Source organism: Astyanax mexicanus, chromosome 14, assembly GCF_023375975.1.
Source record: "Astyanax mexicanus isolate ESR-SI-001 chromosome 14, AstMex3_surface, whole genome shotgun sequence".
NCBI lineage: Eukaryota > Metazoa > Chordata > Actinopteri > Characiformes > Acestrorhamphidae > Astyanax > Astyanax mexicanus.
In genome coordinates this window covers 30,766,527-30,792,485 of record NC_064421.1, presented here as the reverse complement: position 1 = coordinate 30,792,485, position 25,959 = coordinate 30,766,527, and the positions used below count along the sequence as shown (strand labels likewise).

The 25,959-nt window shown below is 38.6% G+C and overlaps 1 protein-coding gene across 1 annotated transcript in view; it reads left to right on the top strand.

Annotated features, from left to right (window-relative positions):
- Window positions 1–25,893, top strand: part of peli1b (pellino E3 ubiquitin protein ligase 1b) — a 62,542-nt gene extending 36,649 nt beyond the window's left edge. Inside the window, exons 2-7 of the mRNA XM_007244624.3 lie at window positions 1,336–1,569; window positions 7,717–7,846; window positions 9,856–9,957; window positions 12,100–12,297; window positions 13,981–14,169; window positions 18,937–25,893. Of these exons, the coding sequence (XP_007244686.3) occupies window positions 1,490–1,569; window positions 7,717–7,846; window positions 9,856–9,957; window positions 12,100–12,297; window positions 13,981–14,169; window positions 18,937–19,521 (1,284 nt within the window). The 5' untranslated portion in view covers window positions 1,336–1,489 and the 3' untranslated portion in view covers window positions 19,522–25,893. The remainder of the gene's footprint in view (window positions 1–1,335; window positions 1,570–7,716; window positions 7,847–9,855; window positions 9,958–12,099; window positions 12,298–13,980; window positions 14,170–18,936) is intronic.
- Window positions 25,894–25,959: the final 66 nt, after the last annotated feature.

Here is a 25,959-nt window from a genome sequence, read left to right as displayed (position 1 = left end):
TATATATATATATATATATATATATATATATATATATATATATATATATATATATTCCATGCTGTTTTAGTGAGTAATGAGGTAAAGATGTCCTAGGTAGGCTCTGAGTGGTCCAGCGGGCTAAGCGCTGCCACTATAATAAGGAGATCGCTGGTTCGAATCCTGTTCATGTAGCTTGCCATCAGCTACCGGAGCCCTGAGAGAGCACAATTGGCCTTGCTCTCTCTGGGTGGGTAGACGGCGCTCTCTCCCCACATCACTCCAAAGGGTGATTACGATCAGCACAAGGCGTCTGTGAGCTGATCTATCAGAACTGAGTGATGCTATTTGGACCGCTGCATCATCTTGAAAAGAGGCGGTGGCTGACTTCACATGTTTTGGAGGAGGCATGTGCTGGTCTTCAACCACCTGGTGTTGGGGCATCACTAGTTATAGGGGGAGTCCTAATACAGGGGTTGGGTAATTGGCCATGTAAATTGGGGTGAATTTTTTTTTTTTTTTTTTTTTTTTTTTTTTTAAGTTTCAATAAATAGATTTTATTATTTTTTCATACAGTTTGCATACAGTTGGTTGAAAGCTTAAAAGCTTAAATGGCAAACAAAGGCAAATAAATATTACTGAAGTTTCTAAAGTTAAGTTAGGGCTGTGTAATCTCTCTGCAAGTTATAAATGTGTATATTGGTATCGGCAGATTCATATTTACATGTTTGTTGCTCCCTTAAAACACACCAAGTCTGTACAAGCAAGAAAGCAGTGTCATTTTACCAGAGTTTATTTATTGTATCATATCAATACCTTGCTCAAATATCAATATTATTAAAATGTGTTCTTTAACTCCCTAAGACTAGCCCCTAAATTTTACTTACTAAAGTCAAGTGCTTCATTACACCACTTGGCGGCACTAATAAAATGAATAGAATAAACCTGGGGTGAGGAATTGTCAAATTCTGTGAAACTGACACGTATGTAAATACTGAATTCCTGAAGTATCGTAGAGAATTGTCTTGCAATATTTTGAGTACTGCAGTATCGTGATATTGGTATTGTTGGAAATATATTGTGATAATATTGTAGGATAAGATGCTCTGTGATTCCCACACTCTTAACTTCATGATGAGCATTCCAATCTCACAGGTAGTAGTGTACCAACCAGTCATCAGGCATGGCAGATCCCACAGGTGTAAACGTACTGTACTGATACTAAAGAATACAAGGTCTTGAATGTTCTTTAAATTTGCACTGCTGCACAACTGTTATTACCATACTGTTTCTTCATGATTCTGGTTACACTCATTGGCTCTCTCTCTCTCTCTTTCTCTCTCTAAATCTATGTAGGGTTCATGCAGCAGCAGCAGCATTGACGACAACAGTGATGAAGTTGGCGGCGATGAAGCTGAGACAGAGCTGAGACCGACTGTGTGCTTGTGTAGTGCTTTTAGCTGCAGAGGCAGAACACACACACGCACGCAGGCATACACACACCGTGCCCATGTTTTCCCCTGAGCAGGAGAACATCTCCACCTCCTCCACCAAAGTGCCAATCAAGTACGGAGAGCTCATCGTACTCGGGTAAGACAGCAGAACGCTGTGTTTTTGACCCTTGATCCTTTGTGGTACTGATGCAGCCCTAATATGAATATTCCACAGTAACACTGTGTACTTGCTTAAGTATCTCTAAGCAGCTGTCTATACTAATCTACTGCTGCTTTAATAGATACTTAATAGAACTTTTCCGTTCCACCTTAAATGGTTCAACAGACGGGCATAGGTGGAACCGAAAAATAAAAAAAAAGTTAAGAAAAGCTAATATCATCTCCACATTACAGAGTAATTAAGGAATGCACAATAATAATCAGTTGCTGCACCACCTGCCCTCTTTCTGAATAAATACAACTCAACTTTAGTTTCTGAATCAGTTTCTCTGATTTTACGTTGTTATTTTATTCTATAAACTACACACAACATTTCTCCCAAATTCCAAATAAAAATGTTGTTATTTAGAGCATTTATTTGCAAAAAATAAGAAACAGCTGAAATAACACAAAAGATGCAGAGCTTTTAGACCTCCAATAATTCAAAGAAAACAACATATTTAAACAGTTTTAGTTCAGAAATATTTAGTGAAATAACCCTGGTTTTTAATCACAGCTTTTTAATTACTAAATCTTGGCATGTTCTCCTCCACCAGTCTTACACACTGCTTTTGGATAACTTTATGCCTTTACTCCTGGTGCAAAAATTCAAGCAGTTCAGCTTGGTTGAATGGATTATGATCATCCATCCTTCTCTTGATTATATTCCAGAGGTTCTTAATTTGGTAAAAATCAAAAAAACTCATCCTTCTTAAGTGGTCTCTTATTTTTTTTTACAGAGCTTTACGTTGCTGTAAAGTTAATTAGTTACCAGCAGCTATATATTGTTGTTGTCCAATGGAAATCAATGATCTCCAAAACAGCAACTTTACAGGAGAGAGATAAAACCTTCTTTACTTTTAATGTAAGTCAATATAAAAACAATTTATTTCAGGTAATTTTGGAGAAATTCTGTTGGTCCATACATCAATAAATTTTAACACATTATAAGGGACTGTTGGTTTGTTAAAATAATGTAGTCTAAAAATCAACAAAAAATTAAGACACTTATTTTTCATTGGACCCTTCATTGGGTGCTTCAAATGTTGTCCCAATTCTTAGAGGGAGGATTTTTCCCCTTCTTCTTTGTTCTAAGGTGAAGATTTACTCTCAAAAACAAGGGAAGTAGAATGGGATTGGGCAAAACATAAACACATTTTCTTGACTGCCACCTTTAACCATTCATTCAGTAAATATATACAACCACACTAATGAGCATACACACACACACACACACATAGTAAAGAACAAGCATGTGTGCCCAGAGAGGTGGGCACAGTAGTGACAGCCTGGCACATCATTGCTCTTAATGTATTGCCCATCTATAGGGCGCACACAGTACCTGCTTGGGTGGCTCTTATTTATGATGCAGACATCATTGTCTAATAGTATGATCTGTCTTGGAAACAGTGTGGATTTAATCAATACTGCTCAGCATTGTCTCTGTTTTATAATGCAGCTCAATTGCATGACCTCACCAAAACCTGTGCTTAGGCTTTATTCCTCTCGGATCAGCATGTGTGTGTGCGGATGTGTGTGCGAGTATGTGTACTTATTGCAGGGGCCACCTGTGAGGCAATCTAGGTCAGAGAGCTTCAGCCCGGTCCTCGAGGCACCCCCTGCTAGTCATAAATAATTTTTGTTTTTCCAGCTCTTTTTACACCTGAGCCAGTTAATCAATCCACTCAGCTCTGTCGTGGTGAGAGCTGGGTCAGGGAGAAAATGAGGGCTAGCTGGTGGTTCTTGAGGATTTGGGTTGTCAACCCCATGATCTAGGTCAGTGCATCTCTCTCCCAGTCCCTGAGTACTCTCACACTACACAGTTTATCTACACCACCACGTGCACGATCCACTGGCCCAGAGAGGACTGCCATTGGTGTTAAATGAACTGCTTCATCGTAAAAGAGGTTTTAAGAGGAAATATGCAGTGATGCATGCATTCTCTCTGTTCTGAACGAAAAAAATAAACCTCACATATGCATAGACAGTCTGGAATAAGGCTGATTTCTTCAAACAAATGAGCGATTCTCAATTACAATTTTTTGTTACATCACATTTTATTTTATTTTATTTTATTTTATTTTTTTGTAAAGATACAGCACAATTTAAACGAATGCACAAGCTATTATTTCCTTTACATTTAATGTAACATTTCATTTTTTATGAATAGTAAGCAGATCTCTTCAACCTTACATGCAGCTTTTATATTGAACATGTTGCAAACATAACCTAGACCTAATGTCTGTCTACTGAGATTCACTCTGCAGCTTCTAGTATATGTAAAGGTGTACAATCTCCATTATCCCATTTTTAAAATTGCATTAATTTGCATTATTGAACAGTAATTTAAATAATCAAATTAATTTGATTAACCTCCCAGCCATAGCCTGAACATAACCGATATTTCCTATAACATGCTTTATTAGTGAAATTGACAATTATAGATTTTATAGCCAAAAACAAATGCACCAGTAATGCCAGAGTTTGAAAAATGCTATTAAGAAATAGTATTGTGCCCATGGTGTGGTTTCATGGAAGCTAAAGAATGCTACACTGACCTGCAGGATGGCATGTGTAGTAAGACTGTAAGATAAATGGAATTTTTATTGCTATTGTGATATAAGTTTTCACGATAACCATGCCAAAAAGGTTGCAATAACATTGTTAATAACAGCAAGCTCTGATTGTATTACCCACAGGTAGCAACAAGCTCTACCTGCTGTAGACTGTGTTCACATGCTGTAACAAGGCTGGAGGCAGAGCTACTGCTTAAGGCCTCCGCATACTTCCACCGAAACGAAGTTCGTGAGCATTCGAGCAGGTTTCGTACCGCGGTACGCCTCTGTTTTTAACACAATCACAGCCATTCCATGTGCACGATACGGCGAACGAAGCCCCTGTGCGACGTCCGCGGCTGTTAGTTTTCTCTCCGCAATTTCTCCGCAGTTTGCTGAAGCCACGCAAACGTCTTCTACGCATGAAGTATGCCGAGTCCTTTAGCCAGGGAAAACAAGTACAGCAAAGTCAAGTGCTAACCTTTGAGGACCTTAAATTAATTTAGGATCTTTTATTATTTTTTTTCGTCTGGGATATCAAATATCGTTGGAATCTGGATGTGATTGTCTGTTTGTATGGATAATTTTAGCCAGACGCCACCAGTCACAATCATTACCCACCTATTGTGCTGTCCATTGTTAATATTTAATGTTAAATATAGTCTGAAGATATACTCTAGAAATAGAGCCGTTTCTAAGATCAGTTTGTAGTTGAGATTATGTTGGCTAGTGTGAGAAGCAAAGCTTGGTTCCAAATTCCTCCTTAAGGCCCCAAGTCAGGGTCACAGTGTTTAATTCCTTTAGCAACTTACCTGATTTAAGATCGTTAGGCACTGATTTACCAGATCAGGTGCTATGATGATACACTATAAATAACTATAAAAAATAAACTTTTCTTTTTAGTCTTTTTTTTAATTCACTCTAATATGTTAGTGTTTTTCTGAATTAATAAACACTTACCAACCAGATAAACGGGTTTGTACAGATATGTAAACAGGTACTTCACTGAAGAGTGAATGGTAGTTTTTTTTTTTTTTTTATCTGCTGAATTGTATCACGTTAAACTTAAATTCTGCTCCTGAAGATACAATGGAGTTGGTCAGCCTTCTGTACTGTACTATACTTTCTGAGCAAGTCTTTCTGTTGCTTTTTCTCTCTCAGTCTGTTTTCAGTCTTTTCAGTACGCCGTATGTAACAGCATGCGAGTTCTGAGTAACACCACAGAAATTCCCAGTTCAGCATGACTCACTCAGCTGTTTGGGAATTCTGCACTGATTTATAGCACTCTGTCACTCCCTTCATCCCTGGAGTCCCTGCAGAAACTTTCCGTGATTGCATCTCTTTAGAGTGTGATGTTTCCATGTGGTTAGGTCAGGGTAGGTGTGTGGAGATGGGCAGAGTCCTCGCTGTAATGTCCTGGTCAGCTGCCTGACCTCTCTCTCAGTGGATTTCTGCTTCTGTAAGAGAGAAAATCAAATACGCTAAAAAGGATGTGTGTGTGTGTGAGCTTGGGTGAGGCTGTTTATGTACAAAACATGTCAATGTTTTGAATGTACTTTTACAGAATGCAGTTTTTTTTTCCAGGAACATGTTTTAGCTGGGCTCCACTGTAGCAATCTGGCAAATCTGATATCAGAAAGCTACAATATACTATTTTTTTTGCTCTATAAGGCGCACTTAAAATCCTTTTATTTTTTCCAAAAATTGTCATTTGTGACTTTTAATCCAGTGCGTCCTATGTATGAATTTTACCAGTCAGGTTGTGAAAAGCATCAATATGGCATCACATCAATGTCAAAAGTCGGGAGTGCAAAAACAACAGGTGAAAACAATTAACCAGCGTGTTTTACCATTTGTGTGTGTAAATAATCTTTTTGCGAGCAAAAGATGGGGGAATTGTGTGCGCGGTGAACAGAATATCGCTCTCGAGCTTCATTTTTCTCCTCTTGGGTGTTTTTTTTTTCGCCATTCGAATAACCTGCGGCAGCAGTTTTCGCTCGAGAGAGTTTTTTGCACTCGAGTTTTGAAAGGGGTGGTTTTGACAGTTTGGGGGTGGGGTCAGGGTCGCCACCGTCAGTGAACGCTATTGGCTGATATCCAGGGTTTGTGATGGACCGCCTACTAACAACAGCCGGAGGTGGGCGGAGAAAGAAGGACTGTTTTGCTTTGGCCAAATTTCTTCTTTAAAAGATCTCCTATTCCTAATACAGTTGTAGTTACCATAGCTGGCCTAACAACCTGTACTGTACCACAGATCTGTAACAGCGCACCCGTCAGGAGCCTGTACAACTCTTCTTAAGTGCTCTGGAGTCAGGATGGACTGTGAGAGAGCCTGTTGACATATTGATTTTGATCAAGAGCACATTGAATGGAAATATTGATTTTGGTTCAGAGTCCATTGATGGGAAGCTCTGCAGTAAATGAGCTTCAAATGAATCTGAGAGGACAATGAGAAGCTCCTCCATATTGAGAGCAGGACCACACACACACACACAAACAGATGTGTGAGTGAGCTGTGCAGTTTAGAAGGAATGATTTTTTTGTTTAGTTAGAGCTTTACTTCCAGACACATCTTCAGACACCTAGCTGTTTGACGACAATATTGACAGTCTAGCACGCGTGTGCTGAACCTACCAAGCCGTCATTAAAGGACAGTGATGTTGGTTTGTGCAAATGGAAGACAAAGCACCTCTAGTGTGTGAGTCATTGTATAATATGGGTGCAATCTAATTTCATGTTGGCATTTTCATTATTTTTAGACCCCCCCCTAATATTAATTTATAAATTAATATTTTTCTTTTTATTCCAATGTGGGATCCATATGTACCATAAATTGCATCCTAAAGCTTTGGATGCAATTTGAAAAATAATGTTCTCTGCATTAGTTTTGATGTTCTTCTTCATTTTAAATGATTGGTGGATGGGGTAAACTTGATGGACTCTGTCTAACAAATATGGAATGTAAAAGAATCCCAATTTGTCTTTTCTGAATGTTTCAAAGGCCCAAATGACTTCCTCTTGGTAATTACATTTAAAGCAGCAGTACTTTAGTTATAGGTTATGTTAGAAATTGTTTCCTGTTTACGTTTTAGGGAAGTTTTAAGTAAGTCATCTTCAAATTGGTATTTGAACAGGTCAGGTTCAGATTTTGTTGAATCTTATTCTCTATGCAGTCCAGCTTAATCCTTGTTCACATTCAGCCAGTTACTAAATTTAGTAAGTTAAAAAGCTCATATTACCTATTTTTGAGAGGGAGAAAATATAAATAGATTAGACTAAACTTTAAATTTTATTACAATATCTTAGTGTCGATTTGATTATTTACTTTTTTAAAATGAGAATATCTTAATCTTCTGGGAGAACATTAGCATGAAACACAACGAAGCTTGAACGCAGAAGCTTTATTGGATGAAATGAACCCCAGCTTGAACAAAAAAAAAAAAATCCTACTGGTAAATACCAATTTTAACGTGGTTATTTATGTATATATTTATACATAAGTGTGTGTGTTTCTTACCTCTGTTTTACAGGTACAATGGCTCTCTGCCGAATGGAGACCGCGGCAGACGGAAGAGCCGCTTTGCACTCTCAAAGCGGCCTAAAGCAAACGGAGTCAAACCCAGCACTGTCCATGTAGCCTGCACACCACAAGCAGCCAAGGTAAACTCATACAACTCTGTACTGTTTATGTGTAACGTTTTTTATTCAAAACTACTTTCTTTTATTTTATATTACCAAGAAAGCAGCTTTTTTCTGGTTGGTACTGTTTTGTTTTTTTACGTAAACCAAACAGTACAACAGAGACACTCATTTAAATTCTAATGATCAAATCTTTTTACATTAGTGCAGTACATTTTTTATCCACTTCTAAAGGCCATGCATTTGTGGACAAACTGAGACACACAAAATTGTGACTAAAAGTGAAATATGTCTGTAAAATGAGGCGTTAGAGTGTTTCTGCGACATTCACTGACTGGAAAAAAACAGTTCTGTAACCGCTTGCAAAATGAATGTGCCTCTGTATTGTATATAATGTAGACACTGGGCATCGACTCGCACAGGGACTGTAAACATTTCCTCAGTTTGCCACAGTGCTACATATAGGATTTCTTCTGTACTACATTAAATTAAAGCTAAGGTCAAGTTAGCCACCATAGCATTACTATAACTATTCTAGCCCTGTACAGCTTGTATCAGTAAACTGATATTGAAGATAATAAATGATGCTGAAAATTTTTCATTTCATTTCATTTATTAATTTGAACCTGCTGTTCTTTTACACAAATGAACCTTTGGGACTTACAGTTTCATATGGTAGAACCCGTAACATGAAGCCTTTATGCTTAAATTCGTGAAGGTGGGCACGTGTGCAGAGTGTGGGGTCTTGAGGCTTTGTTTTAGCCACACATCTGGATACACTTGAGCTCATAAGTAGCTCCTCTGTTTCTCCACATGGCCGGCTTGAACAGCTCCACACAGACGCTGTTTTATGTCCTTTCTCGGTTTCTTCCGCTGGGTTCCACCCATGATAGTAAGTGTGGTGGAGTTAGAGAAATGTTTTTACATTAAAAGCTACAGCCAGTCAACTTAAATCACATGTCTGTTACTTTTGTTTTAGGGGTTAGGATCATTAACAACAGTTTGTATTTAGTTAAAGTGTGCCTCCTTAGCTCAGATTAAGTCAGTGAACTAAAACCATATGTATTTATTCTCAGTTTTCTGAGATCAAGGGTGTTGGTAAGAGTATATCCTTTCGTTATTGGAGTAACTGTTTTAAAGATTTGATTGGATTGAGCCAAAAAGAGTGTTAGTGAGGTCAGGATGATCGCCACCCTGCCTCATCTTCAACTCCTCAGCTCATCCCAAAAGTATTGGATACATTATTATCATTATTCCACAGAACACAGTTCTTCCAATGGGTGCAAGGCTGAGTGAGGGCTGAATTTATTGTAGTTATGTTAGTATTGTAGGTACACAATACAATCTGATTTTTAGAGTTATTGTGAATATCGTGGTATTTAATTATTATAATTAAGCAATAATACACGGGAGGGAGTGTATTTGAGCACTCGAGCAGGAACCTCAAGTGTATTATTGCGAGGATAACATAGTTCCATCATCACTGTTTAATGAAAGTTCATTGAAATACATTTTGAGTTAAAGAGAACGAGAAAATTCGATCTGTTTGGTTATAAACACTCCACGAGTTAAAATAGTAAACTCTGTTTGTAGCTGCTCTGTTTGGCTTGTAAGCGCTGCATTGTTGCTAGGTTACTTGTATGTGGCGAAGTAATACATAAAGAGCTTCAGTTTTAGTACATTACTGGCTGATAACGGCACTCATAGAGCGAATCTGAGCCAATCACATTGCAGGGTCGGAACTAACCGTGGTATAATTATAATTATGATGACATTTATTATGACAGCATTTGCACAAGACTGAACTCATTGTCGTTCCACCAGAAACTAAACACTTTTCACACACATGACCCATCGTTTTATGGATTTAATATAGCAAGTGCGATATTACAAAATGGCCATTTTTTTTTTATGTTGTAAAACAATATTTACAATATATTGCCCAGTCCTATAAATAAGTCATGACTTTGTAAAAAATGTTTTTCCATATTTCTTATTATTTTATGCTTTTTCTTTCTCATTTTTTTCAGGCCATAAGCAACAAGGACCAGCATAGTATCTCCTACACCCTGTCTCGAGCTCAGACGGTAGTGGTGGAGTACACTCAAGACAGCAATACAGATATGTTTCAGGTAGTAACACTTCACACACACACTCACACACATACACACTCCAGGGAACACAGTTCCACTGCTCCACAATTGCTGGGGTATGCATTAGGCATATTGTCAATAGGTCTGTTACAGACATTGTCTAGGTTCTCAATCAATTTCATACAGTTAAAAATAGTGAAGGAATTTAAAAAACTTCAGACTGTTATCTTTTGAAGCTAAGCCCACATTGAGTAATGTGATAAGAGTGTGCATGTGCGTAATCTTCAGCGCCAAAAGACCTGCAACACAAATACTTTTAATGACTGGTGTTAGTCCAGCCAGACAAACTGTCTACCTTCTCACAGCAACCTACATTTCTGGAGGATGCATTACCCAGACTCATTGGTTTTATTGACGTGCGTTGCGTAACTGCATAGATCTGACTCAAATCTGCAGGCTGTCGTTGAATTTTTGGCGCGGCCACTAAGGCACGGTCCACCTGCTTGATTTGGCTGCAGCCCGGCACATTCCACCCTGTGGTTTTTGTTTCCAGGCGTCAGTGCAGTTCTCATGAGTGCTGGATTGGAGACTGACCTTTTAATCACCCGCAGTGTTGCTAGGCAGAGAATAGCTTTAGTACTTGCTGCTACGGCAGTGTTTGCTTTGGCTTTGAAAATACATCAAACAAGGTAGAGGTTAGTAACATGACACAAATTTGTTTTGAGAAACATACACACATGCTAGCTGGGTCAGTGTGTAAAATTATACTTGGCGTCATTTTTCTCATTTTGAAAAAATGAAATAATCACATTTGCAGTGTGACATAAACAATAATTATACCCTAGTTTATCATTGTATTAAAGTTTAGTCTACATGTGCAACCCTGACCTGACTTATCATTCAGGTTTATTAAAATACAATAAAATCCTTTTATTATGTAGTTTTTATTTTTTTATTTACCTAAGTAGGATAACATCATTATCGTTGTTGGCTGTTAGCCTCTTTTACTCTTCGTGAGTTATTATTATTCCTAATGTAGAAACTATTGAGAATTTCACATGATTTAATTTAGGGCCTAAGAACAAATGTTAATTATTAATATTTTAGCCTTTTATGTAGTATTAACCTCAACACTTATTTTATAATCGTTAATATAAAATGATAGTTTATCTTTTTATATGATGTATTTTTTTTTTTCTTTTTATTCCTTTTTAAAGTAAATACGTTTGTTACGTTGTTGAAAATGATATGGTATGATTGTTGATGTGTTGATATGGTATCCATGGTTGTTGCTATGGTGTTGCTTAGCAGTTGCTAGGTGGTTGCTAAGCATTTGCTAGGTGGTTGCTAAAGTGTTGTTACTAGGTGGTTGCTATGGTGTCTGTGGTGGTTGCTATGATGTTGCTAAGGTGTTGCTAGGTTGTTGCTAAGGCGTTGCTATGGTATCCATGTTGATTGTTATGGTGTTGCTAAGCAGTTACTAGGTGGTTACTGAGGAGTTCCTGTGTAGTGTTGCTAAGCATTTGATAGGCGGTTGCTAAGGTGTTGCTCGGTGGTTGCTAAGGCGTGGCTAACATGTTGCTACAGTATCTGTTGTGGTTACTAAGGTGTTGCTAGGTGGTTGCTATGGTATCCGTGGTAGTTGCTTTGGTGTTGCTTAGCAGTTGCTAAGTGAATGCTAAGGTGTTGCTAGCTGGTTGCTAAGATGTTGATATGGTATCCATGGTTGTTGCTATGGTGTTGCTAAGCAGTTGCTAGGTGGTTGCTAAAGTGTTGCTATGGTATTACTAAGCAGTTGCTAGGTGGTTGCTATGGTGTCTGTGGTGGTTGCTATGATGTTGCTAAGGTGTTGCTAGGTTGTTGCTAATGCGTTGCTATGGTATCCATGTTGGTTGTTATGGTGTTGCTAAGCAGTTACTGGGTGGTTACTAAGGAGTTGCTGTGGTGTCTGTGGTGGTTGCTATGATGTTGCTAAGCAGTTGATGGGTGGTTGCTAAGGCATTGCTATGGTATCCCTGTTGGTTGTTATGGTGTTGCTAAACAGTTGCTAGGTGTTTGCTAAGGAATGTATTGTATAAATCAGGTTATAATATGTTTCCACGTTGCTGCATAATAAATGCATCTTATCCTAACCTGTTCTTTTTCTCCCTCATTGTCCTGCTGCTTTGTCTCACTGTACAGATTGGGCGTTCCACTGAGACTCCTATAGACTTTGTGGTGACCGACACAATCCCAGGAAGCCAGAGTAATTCAGACACACAGACGGTCCAGAGTACCATCTCTCGTTTCGCCTGCCGCATCATGTGCCAGCGGACACCGCCCTACACTGCCCGCATCTATGCTGCTGGATTTGACTCCTCTAAAAACATCTTTCTTGGGGTAAGAGAGGGACTTTCTGACTGATCTTACTCTTGGCGTCTTCTTAATTATCTTTGTTTATTTCTTTGTTGCCAGCATAGTTTAAAATTCCATCTACACAACAAAGATTTTAAACAATAGTCATATAATTCTCTGCCCGTAGTGCTTCTATGGGATTGTAATGAAGCAGAATGGCCATGTGTATTATATCACAGTCATAATAATAAGCAATGCATTATATTTTAATGAGTGATCTTGAAATGAAAATGTCATAGCTGTTAGCCACAGCTAAAGACATGTTTTAATAAGCAGCATCTCTGACACATTATTCATTGCAGGCTTAAAATATTTGCACAATAGCTGTTCGCGTCTTCCCCGCCCCCACCCTTGTCAGGGATAGCTGTGAAAGTGAGCGAGAGGATGATGTTTGTGTCCCAGTCTGGGCCTGTCATCCAGGGCTTTAAGTACATGATGAGACTGTGTTCTGCTGTCAGCCAGTCTGCTGATGTTGATGATGAATCGATATCCTCCTGGGGTTCACATGCCCAGCCTGAACATGACCAGAGTGGGCACCTCACATAAACCCTCATTGAGGACAAGAGTATACCAGGATGGTTTATTTTAAGCCATGGTGGCTCTCAGTGTAATTTAATGAGGTGGAAATCTCTGATATGAGTACAGTAGGTACTGTGCTGGAACGTAATATTCTAAAGTTCTGATTGGGTTTTTATATTTGCTGTAAATCTGGTCATTTTATTGTCTCTTTCAGGGATTTTGTCTGACTGCTACAATTTAATTTATTTTTCAAAAAGCAGTCCTTTTAGGACACATCATCAGCAAGGCTGTTTGTGTGTTGTAGGGTCAGCATAGAGTGTAACAGTTAACAGAATTCATGCTTCACTTCACATCCCAGTTTGGACCTTTTGATTCAGTACAATTTCAGTATAAGCAACATTGTTCAACCCACCAGCCCTACAAAACAGATTTTTTTAAAATGAAGCAGACAGGGCTTCTTGCTCTAGTTTAAACTTTTGTAAACATAGCTAAATTAAGTTGTAGACTGGTGGTTTATGGTCGACCTATTAATGACAACCACAAAATGATTATGGGCTGATAGCCTCTAAAATTCTAGGTTCCTTATAAGTTATTATCCGAATGCACAAATTAAGACAGGCGCACACACTTAACACAGAGACTGGCTCAGAGGTTGCAGGTTCGAACCTCCGCTCATGCAGCTTGGCCCTGCTCCCTCCAGGTCATCCATCACTACAGGGTGATGTCTGCAACACAGGGCATCTGTGAGCTGATGTATCAGAACCGTGTCGCTGTGCTTTCCTCCAAGCACACTTGCGACTCGGCAATGCTGCTTCAGCAGCAGCTGGAAAAGAAGCGGTGGCTGACTTTACATGTATCGGAGGTGGCATGTGTTAGTCTTCACCCTCCTAGTGTGTTGGGACATTACTAGTGATAGGGGGAGTGTGCTAAATTGGGAAGAAAATGGGAAAAATAACATTATATATATATATATATATATATATATATATATATATATATATATATATATATATATATATATATATATATATATATACATATACATATATGTATATATGCTGATGTTAGAGAGTATAGTGCCGTGGCTACATTCCGGACAAAAAGTTAAAACTGAAAAACTGTTTAATGTGTGTATTTGTTGTCTTACAGGAGAAAGCAGCTAAATGGAGAACATCGGACGGACAGATGGATGGCTTAACCACGAATGGCGTGCTGGTGATGCACCCGCGGCACGGCTTCACTGAGGACTCTAAACCGGGCGTGTGGAGAGAGATCTCTGTGTGTGGGAATGTCTTCACGCTTCGTGAGACGCGATCTGCTCAGCAGCGGGGGAAAATGGTGAGGATTAGTAGATCTGTGTTTTAGGATGTAAGCTGCAGCTGTGTAGAACAGTACTGCCCTGACAGGTCAGTAACGGCTGGTGATACACGGTGTGTTGATACTCATCCAGGAGACTGAATCAGCGTCTCTTCATATCCTCCACTGACTAGACTTGTGCGCTAGTCTGTAGCGTAGCTCTCACTTCACACCTCTTTTGGCTAGCTGGGCTGTTCTGTCTCTGTCTGACACTGGTTGATGTGGGACGCTGTTACCGTAGTAACAGAGCTGATAAGATGTGTGTGTGTGCGTGTCTCTCTCTCTGTCTCTAAGCATGGCTCTGTGTAATGTGATGCTGCAAGATGATCAGCAGCTGATCTGTTAAGTGCATTAGTCAGAAGGACTATCTCTCTCTCTTCCCCCCACTCTGTGTGTGTATGTGTGTGTGTGTGTGTGTGTGTGTAACATTAATAAAAACCTTGGATGTAGTTCAGCAAAAAATGCTGGCACTGCTAAAGTGAATGTGACCTGCAGTTAGCATTGTGGTAGCAATGGGACTGCCTGGGTGTGTCTCAGTTGCATACTAATTAGTAATACTAATTAGTGTAAAAGTATGTAGTATATACAGCTCTGGAAAAAAATAAGAGACTACTTCAGTTTCTGAATCAGTTTCTCTGATTTTGCTATTTATAGGTATATGTTTGAGTAAAATAAGCATTGTTGTTTTTAAAAATATTGTCATTTAGAGCATTTATTTGCAGAAAATGAGAAATGCCTGAAATAAAAAATAGAATGCAGAGCTTCCAGACCTTAAATAATGCAAAGAAAACAAGTACATATTTGTAAAGTTAAAATTAATATTTGGTGAAATAACCCTGGTTTTTAATCACAGTTTTCATGCATCTTGGCATTTTCTCCTCCACCAGTCTTACACACTGCTTTTGGATAACTTTGTCACTCCTGGTGCAAACATTCAAGCAGTTCAGCTTGGTTTGTTGGCTTGTGATCATCCATCGTCCACTTGATTATATTCCAGAGGTTTTCAATTTAGTAAAATTTAAAGAAACTCAGAATTTTTAAGTGGTCTTTCATTTTTTTCCAGAGCTGTATGTAGTATGTGTTCTCAGGACTGGAATGTTTTCGCTTGTGCTTACTAGTGGTGCAAGAAAATTTTGATATCAAAGAAATGTGATACTTTGTTTTGCAGTGCTGTATCAACTTCAAAACACAGAAATGATTATTAATTATTAGTTTAAATGTAAATATTGGTGGCAGACAGTGCTTTATTTAGTGTTGTGTTTAATTCCCGACTACTTAAAGGCAGTGTGGTATCCTGTCTTCAGATCCCACAGTTATAACTGCATAAAAAATAATGTTACTTACATGTTTTCTCAGCTTTTAGAACTATGACAGTGCTTTTTTATATATACTTGATTTAATCAATCACAATATATCACCTTGCTTACAGTATCACAGTATATCCCTATACACTGAATTGTACGCCCTATATCAGGATGCACGTTGTATCGTCAAGCTCTTGACAAATCACAACCTCAGTGTTTACAGCCCTAGTGTTTACTTGTGAAACGTAAAGGATAGAGCTGATCATATCTGGAACAGTATTAGGAATTAGGAAAATGGCAGATTAGGATGCAAGAGCAGGTGTGATTTAGACAGGGCAGCACTTCATCGCTTCCCATTAGTACAAAATAGGTTAGTATGTTAAGATTTTATGTCTGCACTAATAGTGTTAATATAGGCCTGATGCCATTTCTCTTTTGTACCTCTACCTCTTGTTTTCAATTGTAACCTTTCCCCTTAAATTGAGGGGTGAAATCCTCTATCTTTAAATTGGGAATTGGACAGGTGGTGCAGCATTTAATTAGTTGAATGAAAATAGCTTTTATTTTATTTAATTTTTCTGTTCCACCTTAAATGCTGCAGCCTCTTAAATGCTGTTGCACTATTTAAGGTGGATTAGGAAAGATAGCTAGCTACTGAAATGAACTACTAGTGATTTTTTTAGTACTTGTTTGCAAAGAAAATGTTAATAAAACATAGACACTACACATGAAGCTATGGTAATGTAGGTAGTGGTTATTGTACTTTTTTTTTTTTTTTACAAGAAAAATGTTTTTTTTTTTTGTTTTTTTTTTTTTTTTGTCGCTCGAGCCACCATCTTACCAGTGATTCTTGTAGACTTCTGTTTTTGGTGAGCCTCTGAAAAATCTCTGTTTAAAGAGCCATGTAGCCCTAACACTTCCCCAAACATACCCCTCCATTCTAACCAGAATTGGGACACCCTACCCCTATAAGTGTACTTGCAAAACAAAGAGGTAGGGCTATGTGTTAGGGCCAAGGGGTAAAATGGGATTGGGCCATAGACTATAACCTATAGTCTATACAGTATTAGTTTGTAGTCTGCAATTGAGACACATCCACTCATTTTCATTTTAAGTTCTTTTACAAATTTGAGTGAAGCATGTAAAAAGCTCTGTATCAGGTCAGCTGAGGTGTACAAGAGAACCGACACGCGCACACACACACACACACACACACACACACACACACACACACAGCTCTAATGAGAAGGCTTTCTTCTCTTCACACACACTTGGAGCACAAGTCAAGAGGCACTTGGACACGCTAATCCTTCTGATTAGCATCAGAGCAAACACGCTCATAGTCCTGGTGTCTGAGCAGACGACATGTTGGCCAAACATCGGCTTAACGCTGGTGAAACTCTGGCTAGACGCTGCAGGAAATCCTTCAGCTTGAAATGTTTGAGATGGGACCAGCCTGGATTAAGATATAACTCGCAGGTCCCTGTGCTAATGAAGGCTCAGTGTTGACTAAATGATGGCAAAACGTGGGATGAACACTGATGTGTGAAATTTCAGCTAAATGATATTCTGGTTTAGTGGCTATAGAATAGAATAGAGTAAAACAGAATAGAGATCAACCTTGTGGCATGGAGAATGACCAACAGCTAAATGTTCTAAGAGCGTCTTTGTAGGACACGATTCAGCTTTAGGAGCTGCTGAAGAGATTGTGATGATTTAACCCCTTTTAGCCCCAAAATAAAACTAATAAAATTAATATTTTATTAAAATATTAATAAAATATTACTAAAGAACCATCAAATAAGAGCATATAAATCAGATAACTCATCAAGAAGCTACAAAGATCAGGAAAGTTCTGTGGCCACACTGAAGAAAAATCTCTAAAAAGAAAAAAGACTGGCGCTGTTCTAGCGTAACATTAGCCAACATATAGATAGAAGATGCATTGAGCAACATGATTACTTTGCTGACTCAATGGCCTTTGATGATAGATCTTTATTGCTTTTTTGTAAAGAAAAGTTCTGAGGTTGTTCAGAATGATGTTATTTACTGGCCCTCAGCAGAGCAGTCCGGTTTGCAGGGAGGTCTTATCTTAAGCTCTGTGTTATAATTGAGTTTGTCTCCTGGGATTTTGGTGTTTATAATTTATTCTGTAATCAGATCTTTGGGCTCCTGTTAAGAGCTTTGTGCCTACTTCAGCAGTAAAACACTGTCAGCTTTGTGTTTGTGTGTTAACTTGTATAGTGATTGACAGAGAGTGTTAATGAATTGTGTAAAACTAAATCCCCTTTAATATGTGTGTATGGGTTTGTGCTAGGAGAGGTGGTGGGGTGTAAAAGAGGTGATGAGAGTAAAAGCTGGAGTTTACTGCCACCTGCTGGTGGCTTTTCAGACCTGCATGAGAATGGCAGATGGCTTAAATCAGATTCTGAAAATATACAGCTCCGAAAAAATGAAGAGACCACTTCAGTTTCTTCAGAGTCCACTTCAGAGTCCGTTTTTTTGCTTTTACTATTTATAGGTATATTTTTAATGAATGTTATAAAATGAACATTGTTGTTTTATTCTATGAACTACGGACAACATTTCTCCCAAATTCCAAATAAAAATATTGTCATTTAGAGCATGTATTTGCAGAAAATGAGAATGGCTAAAATAACAAAAAAGATGCAGAGCTTTTAGACCTCAAATAATGGAAAGAAAACAAGTTTATTTTCAGTTTTTAATGCATCTTGGCATGTTCTCCTCCACTTGTCTTACACACTGCTTTTGGATAACTTTATGCCACTCCTGGTGCAAAAATTCAAGATGTTCAGCTTGGTTTGATGGCTTGTGATTATCCATCTTCCTCTTGATTATATTTCAGAAGTTTTCAATTTAGTAAAATCAAAGAAACTTATTATTTTTATGTGGTCTCATTTTTTTCCAGAGCTGTATTTTTACATTATTTTTTTTTATTTTGTTATTTCTTTCCTAATTAATTTTATACTTTGTTAAAGTTTGTTTCTCTTAGTTTGAGCGGCCTGCCATTGTTGTTTTTTAAGAATATTAAATATATAAAATAATATTGAAAATAAATATAAATATAGCTTTGCGCTTGTTCGTGCTCTTATTTGTAATTGATTGTTTTACTGTTTGATTGTTTTGTCGTTTTGTTCTTTTTTAATGCTGCATGTTAGATTTATGAAATAGTTTATATAAAACTTTAGATTTACATGTTTACTATAATATTTTAAAACATGATCCCCTCCTTACGCTCTTTCGTGTGGGGAGACGTATACTTTTTTTCTCTGCATGAAAAAAAGCCTGAATTAGGTATGTAGTCATTAGAAATGATTATTTCTAAGATTAGAAATAATGAACGACTGTTTTTGCCACAAATAAAAAAAATAGCAAATAAACAACATCTCACAGTCTTCTTCTCTTCACTGTTCTTTTCTTTCAGGTGGAAAGTGAGACACAGGAGCTGGTGGATGGTTCACTGATTGACCTGTGCGGCGCTACGCTGCTGTGGCGTACGGCTGAAGGCCTGCAGCGCACTCCCACCCTCAAGCACCTGGAGGCGCTGCGGCAGGAGCTGAACGCAGCGCGGCCGCAGTGTCCCGTCGGCTTCAACACGCTGGCCTTCCCCAGCATGCGCCGCAAGGACACGGTGGACGAGAAGCAGCCCTGGGCCTACCTGCACTGCGGCCACGTGCACGGCTACCACAGCTGGGGCACGCGGGACTCGGGGGAGCGGGACGGAAGCCGGGACGGGCGAGAGCGCGAGTGCCCCATGTGCCGAGCCAGGGGGCCGTACGTGCCTCTGTGGCTGGGCTGCGAGGCGGGGTTTTATTTGGACGCGGCTCCGCCCACCCACGCCTTTATTCCCTGTGGTCACGTGTGCTCAGAGAAGACAGTGGCCTTCTGGAGCCAGATCCCGCTGCCCCACGGCACGCACACCTTCCACGCAGCCTGCCCGTTCTGTGCCCAGCAGCTGAGTGGAGAGCAGGGATACGTCAGACTCATCTTCCAGGGACCTGTGGACTAGCCATGCTGACTTTTAACTATTTAGGGACGATTTTACAGAATTGGATTATACTGAGCGGAGCTTCTGCACTCTCTGTTTTTCTGTCTATTTAACTCTCTCTGTCTCACTCTCACACTCTCTCTGTCTCACTCTCTAGCTGCGTTGACATTACAGGTAAAGCTTGCAGTGCACAACAATGCAACACCACCTATGCTACGGAGGAACAACACGCTCTTTTCATAACAAATTAACAACACTGTTTTATTAAAATGGCTAAATAATTACCGGTAATTCTGTCATATGGACAGGGTTAGCATTTAAAAGGAGATGATTGTACCCACTCAAAATAATCACAACCTAACTAAATTTCTGCAGGATATACATGCACAACACAAGGTGGCACTCAAGCACTGTGAGCATTGTCCAGAACTACCTTGCATTTCACACACTAAACATTTTAAGAGTTTTAAGCCAATTTGAACTTGAAAAGGGACTCACAATTAAGAGAAATCAGTTTCTCTGATTTTGCAATTTATTGGTATATGTTTGAGTAAAATTAACATAGTTTTTTAAATCTATAAACTATGGACAGCATTTCTTCCAACTTCCAAATCATTATTTGGTGGAAAAATCCTGTCTTTTAATCACAGTTTTCATGCATCTTGGCATGTTCTCCTCCACCAGTCTTACACACTGCTTTTGGATAACTCTATGCCACTCCTGGTGCAAAAATTCGAGCAGTTCAACTTGGTTTGATGGCTTGTGATCATCCATCTTCCTCTTGATTATATTCCAGAGGTTTTCAATTTGGTAAAATCAATACATATATACATATAATACATATATACATATAATGTTTACTGGCTGTTTCAAAAAATCATTATTATGCAGCAGTTGGAGTTTTTTGTTGCTTTTTTCATCTTTAGTACGTACTCGTACCAAACCATGAGGCCCAAATCACGATGTGAACATAATCATGCATTAACTTTACAATTACACCCCTGATATATGCTTTTAGCTGCAGGTTTACAAAATAAAAGGATTTATTCTATCACTACTGCAATAATGTAATGAATTCTCTTACAAATTTGACTGTTTTTTCTGTTGTATGTGCATCAGGGTTCAGGCTCTTGTGTACACGACTCCAGACAAACTCTGTTAGTTCTCCCAAACTGAAAATAGCCCATCAGATTTTTTTACATTTGTTTGGGCCTCGTTCAACCCTGTGGCTCCTGGACGGTGTTCATTTGGAGCACTGTGTACCATTAAAGCAAGTGATAAGGGACAAGTCTTGCAATGTGAACGTAGCCATTTTCTCTCTCTCTCTCTTTTTCTCTCTCTCTCTTTCCTCTTCATCCCACCTCTCCTGGACTATTGAACTGTTTTTATTTCCTCTGCTTTATAAGTGACCTTTTTTAGTGAATTTTTCTTAATCCAGAAGAGAAATATATATTTTCAAGTAAAACAAAAATAACTAAAACAAGGCAAAAAACAAACGAAAAAAAAAGACAATAAAAAGAAAAATTAAATGGGGCTACACAAAAAAACGAGTAGGAACAACTGAGCAACTACAGGAATCTCTACCGTTTTTGAAATGGACTGAGAGGACCTGATGATGATGAGAGGGTGTGGTAATGTATACAGTGTTTCTTTGCTAATATGCTAATAGAATACCGTTCTACTCAGCCCTTTCAACTTTAGTGATGCAATACCCATACTTTATATGAGTGTCTGTGACGAGCTAACCATTACAACTATTTACACTCAGACGTCAGATCCACCATTATAACCATCGTGAATGAAAAGAAGGATGCGTTTGGAGTTTAGAGAAATGTTTTTTTGTTGTTGTTGTTGTTCATGTAAATCAGATATGCCTAACTTAAAGATACCTAACATTTTTATTTATACATAGTATCAAAGTTAATCAAATGTAAAGGTGTAGGTGTGTGTTTTTTTGGAGTTACACTTTGTGTACCTGTCCTTTTTTTTTTTTTTTTTTTTTTGCTGTTTGTTTTTTTATCTTTATTTTCATCATCCGACATGTAGTCTAAGAAATTCAGCGCTGTGTTCAGCCCGGCTGTGTGTGCTCAGTTTTTGTGTAGCTCACACACTCGCACAAGTGTGTGGTGAAGACTTCCGCTACAAGCAATATTAGCTGAGAGTGAAAGGAGATGAAAAGATTGGACTGTAATTTTAAAGGCTTGGAATGGAAGATCTACCATGAGTGAAATAAACCATAGCTGATGGTTTAAAATGGTAGTGTTACTTCTGGGGCATTGGGGGGTTTCATAACTTAAAATGAGGCATTTTCATGTGTTTTTATTGTCCTTTCACCCTGGATTTAGTTTGAAGCACTCCAGGTACGCCTTAAAGATGATGTTGAACCAGATTAGCCTTGAAATTAACACCACCTAACTAATATTGATTGGTTCTGTTTTGTGCTACAACTACAGATATAGAGATTTGATAGAGCATCAGTGAACTCTGTAAATGGTTTACTGGTTGTTCTTCCTCTGAGCTCTTTTGGTACGTACTAACCACTGCATACTGGGGAAACCACACAAGATCTGCCTGATGTTTTGAAGATGTTCTGACCCAGTCATGTGGAAAACAGCTGATTAACAGTGATTTGAGATGGAACCATAGCAGGTTTTGTTATCTACTGATTAAGCAATAATACACAAGAGCATGTTACAGCACAACCCTAGAGTGAATTGTTGCGATTATACCACAGTTCCATTATCCCTGTTTATTGAAAGATTTAAGATTTAAAGAGTTAAAGAGGATGAGAAAATATGATCTGTTCGGTTATAAACACTCCGCGAGTTAAAATAGTTTCATTGCTGCTCTGCTTGTAGCTGCACTGTTTGGCTTGTAAGCACTGTATCGTTGCTAGGTTACCTGGCATACATATAGAACTTCGGTTACAGTGCATTTCCGGCTGATAATGACACTCGTTGAACGCCTCTCAGCCAATCACATTGCAGTGTTGGAGGTAACTGTGGTATAATAGCTAATAATGTTTGCCCTATTAAAATACTGTATTTAACCTAAAATATTTTAGAATATTGATCATATATTTACCTTCCATACTAAGACACTTAACTGTACAACCATTACTGTGTTAATATCAGCTATGCACTAAATATTTAGCTAAAAAAATCTGCATTTAGCCAATCCTACCGAACATTGACAATATTGTGGATTTGATCAAATCAACCAGCATTAAGTGAGGCATCCTTAAATGCAGCAAACACTTTATTATAAAACTATATATAACTGCATGAAACGTATGTCTGAAACTTCTGAAAGTGCTACAAGCAATTCTGTGGCATTTTAACCTAATATCCTGTGCTGTATTGGTTCCATCTCTGATGTTAACACTGTTATATTGCTTCAAAACAAACAGAACTCTGATGTGCTTAGCACTTTTTAGTTGTTTATTAAAGCAATGGTCCCCCTCACCAAAATCTGAAGTGAGCCAGCCCATGTCCATCCATGATCCAAAGATTAAGGGTATTGAACAGAAACGGTCCCGGGAAAAAAACCCAATAACTCCAGAAAGAAAAAGTAATTTCTTTAATATAGCCTCTACACTGAACCCATCCATGTTGCTGAACACACACTAGAAAGCAATTGCAGCATGCCTGCTGTAGGGGCATTGAACACACCTCCTAGGGAGCTGAGCACCCAGGGATTTTTTGGGGCTTTTAACTGTGAATATTGAGGGAAGGGACAGCGCTGTTCCTTTACTCCCTCCTACCTCCTCCCTCCACTCCCACAAGGGGATCAAACCTGCAACCTTCTGGTTACAATCCCAGTATTACAACTTATAAGCCATGGCTGCTCCCAGTGGAAAGCTTTAGAAGTGTTGATGCAAAACCTCTCTTCCTTTAAGCACAGGCCAAAGCCACCTGCCCTAATGCCCTGGTGTTGCTTTTTAAAGAAGTGTGTGTGTGCAAGTGTGTGTAAGTGTGTAAGTAAGCCTTATTGTCTTTGGGTCGCTATTCTGATGATATCATTCTGATGTAAAACAAAAGGATATAATCACATGCCCATCTGTATTTCTTTATATGCAGAGGTTCTTTGATCACATATATCACTCCTCCACTACATGATTCCTGTTTGATTGAAGAGATGGACAGAAACTTTGTGGGATTAGAACAAAGACATTTTTGGGGAATTATTCAAAAAGATTAAGCTTAGTCATTTTTAATTGGGATTTTATATTATATATTGTTTTTAATCATGAACATTAATACCTGCTGTATTCTTTCATTAGTGTTAAGGTGCTGTACAAGCACTGCAACAGAAGTATTGGATCTCTTTTAGTAAACATAAAGTGTGTGTGTGTGGAGGGGTGTGTACTATAAAGTTACACTAATCAGCCGTAACATTAATAATATTATTTAAACCACCTGCTTTTAGCCTTGTGTAGTTCGTAATCCAGCTCATGCCACCAAACCAGCTCAGACCCATCAGAGCACCCATTCCAAAAGACCTCTGAAGGTGTTCTATGGTCACCATGTCTTCACTTCTGTCATCATGAATAACCTTAGCACCAGATCCACTCTCCAATTAGCATTGTCTTGGGCTCAAGCTCCTTCATTTGGCTCTACTCAAGATGTCTTATATTTTTATGGTGCACCATTTTCCTTCTTCAACACATAATGTTGCATTTCAGAACCAATGTATTTATCCCTAGACAAGTTTTAATGTTATGGCTGATTGATGTATAATGAGTCAGTGGGTTGTAGATATACGTTTTTTTCTGAACACTATTTTCCTTTAGTGGAGGTTTTACTTTGCATATGCTGAATGAATGTGGAATGGAGCAAAACTTGAAGTGGACCTTCAGAACTGGAGTGTGAAACAGTGTTCCAGCCGAGGACCCAATTTGTCTCATGGTCATTAAGTCACAACCCACTTTTATAGAATACAAACAAATTTATTTTTGAAAAATAGCCTTCTAAACTCATTTAAACATACATCATAAGATATTATTTCATATCTTAAGAAACTGAGGAGGAACATGCCGACTACATGTATAAACGTTACAATAAAATGTAAAAATCAAAACTGCACAACATAAATAAGGCCACAAAATTAGATTTTTCACTTCTTTGCATATCTTTGCATTCAGAGTACTCTTTTACCCCAAAATAAAAGACAAGTACAAAATCAAATGTGCGTTCATTAAAAAAGAAAAAAATAATGTATTTATTTTTTACAAGCTCCAAACCCCACCAGTTGAGCATCGCCGCTCTAGACTGCATGTGCTTGTGTGTGTGAGTGTGTAAGTGTGTGTAAGAAAAGCAGCCCGTGGTTGGCGTATGTCCTGCTCCCCAGGGTGATGCATCCTGCCCAATCCTTCAGCTCAGGGTGAACTCTCACTTTCTGCAGGCCTAAATGAAGTCTCTCCAATGAAGTTGGCTACTGACCTGTTCGCTAATTTACTCTTAGGCTGTTTTCACATTTGCAATTTTTACTCTGGTTTGTTTCCACCTCTAATGCAGATTGTTTGGGAGAATGTGAACGCAGTAGTTGAAATCTGGTCCGGACCAAAACCGCTTTGTTTAAATCTTTAAAAGGAGGTGGTCTCGGTCTGGTCCCAAACAAACTCCCGAATCAAATCGTGGTCTGTTTGTAGTGATGACAACCAATCTGACCTTCTGACCTCGATCTGATCCAATCCATTCTACAGGTGTAGTCTAATCTGGTATATTACACAGATAATCACTGCAGTTATAAATAAATGCCATTTCTGCAGTTAATCTGTGCTAAACTCCACTGAAAAACTGCAGTAGTTTAGAACACAGAACCTTCTTACTGTATTTAATTTTTTGCTGGTTTATTGTGACACTCTTTGGTGCGCATGGATTTTTCCCTGTGTGAAAACGAACCAAATTAAGAGTAAAACGCAACAAATCAAGTAAACTGATTCAAATCAGGTTAAACAAAAAACTGTAGGTGTGAAAACGCTCTCAGTCGCACACGCTAAGCTCAGCGCTCTTCCTGAAGCCCTTTACCAGCTATACACATTTCCTAGTAATGAGCACCACAGCCAAGGATACCTCACTGACAAAAACACTCCTTTTCCCACCTATATCACTCTTTTCTTTCTCATTCATCAGATTTTAACTTCACTCTCCACCATTTCTCTCAGTAATGGAGAAACTTGTCAAGGGCTCTCCCCCACATCACTTCACCTTGTTTTGTTTGTTTGTCTGTCTGTCTGTGTTTGTTTTGTGCGCATGGTCCCTGTCCTAACTCTGTTCTTTAGTTCTGCCTGTCTCTGAAGAGAATCCTCTTGCTTTTACGGCTAAAAGCTGAGAATGTTTCTGATCTGATGGTTTTTGTACCGACTTTAAACAATAAAGTTATAAAAAAACACTGTTGTGGTCATTTATTGTATGTATACTGGTCTTGATATGGGAGTTCATCAGTCCCACAGGGATA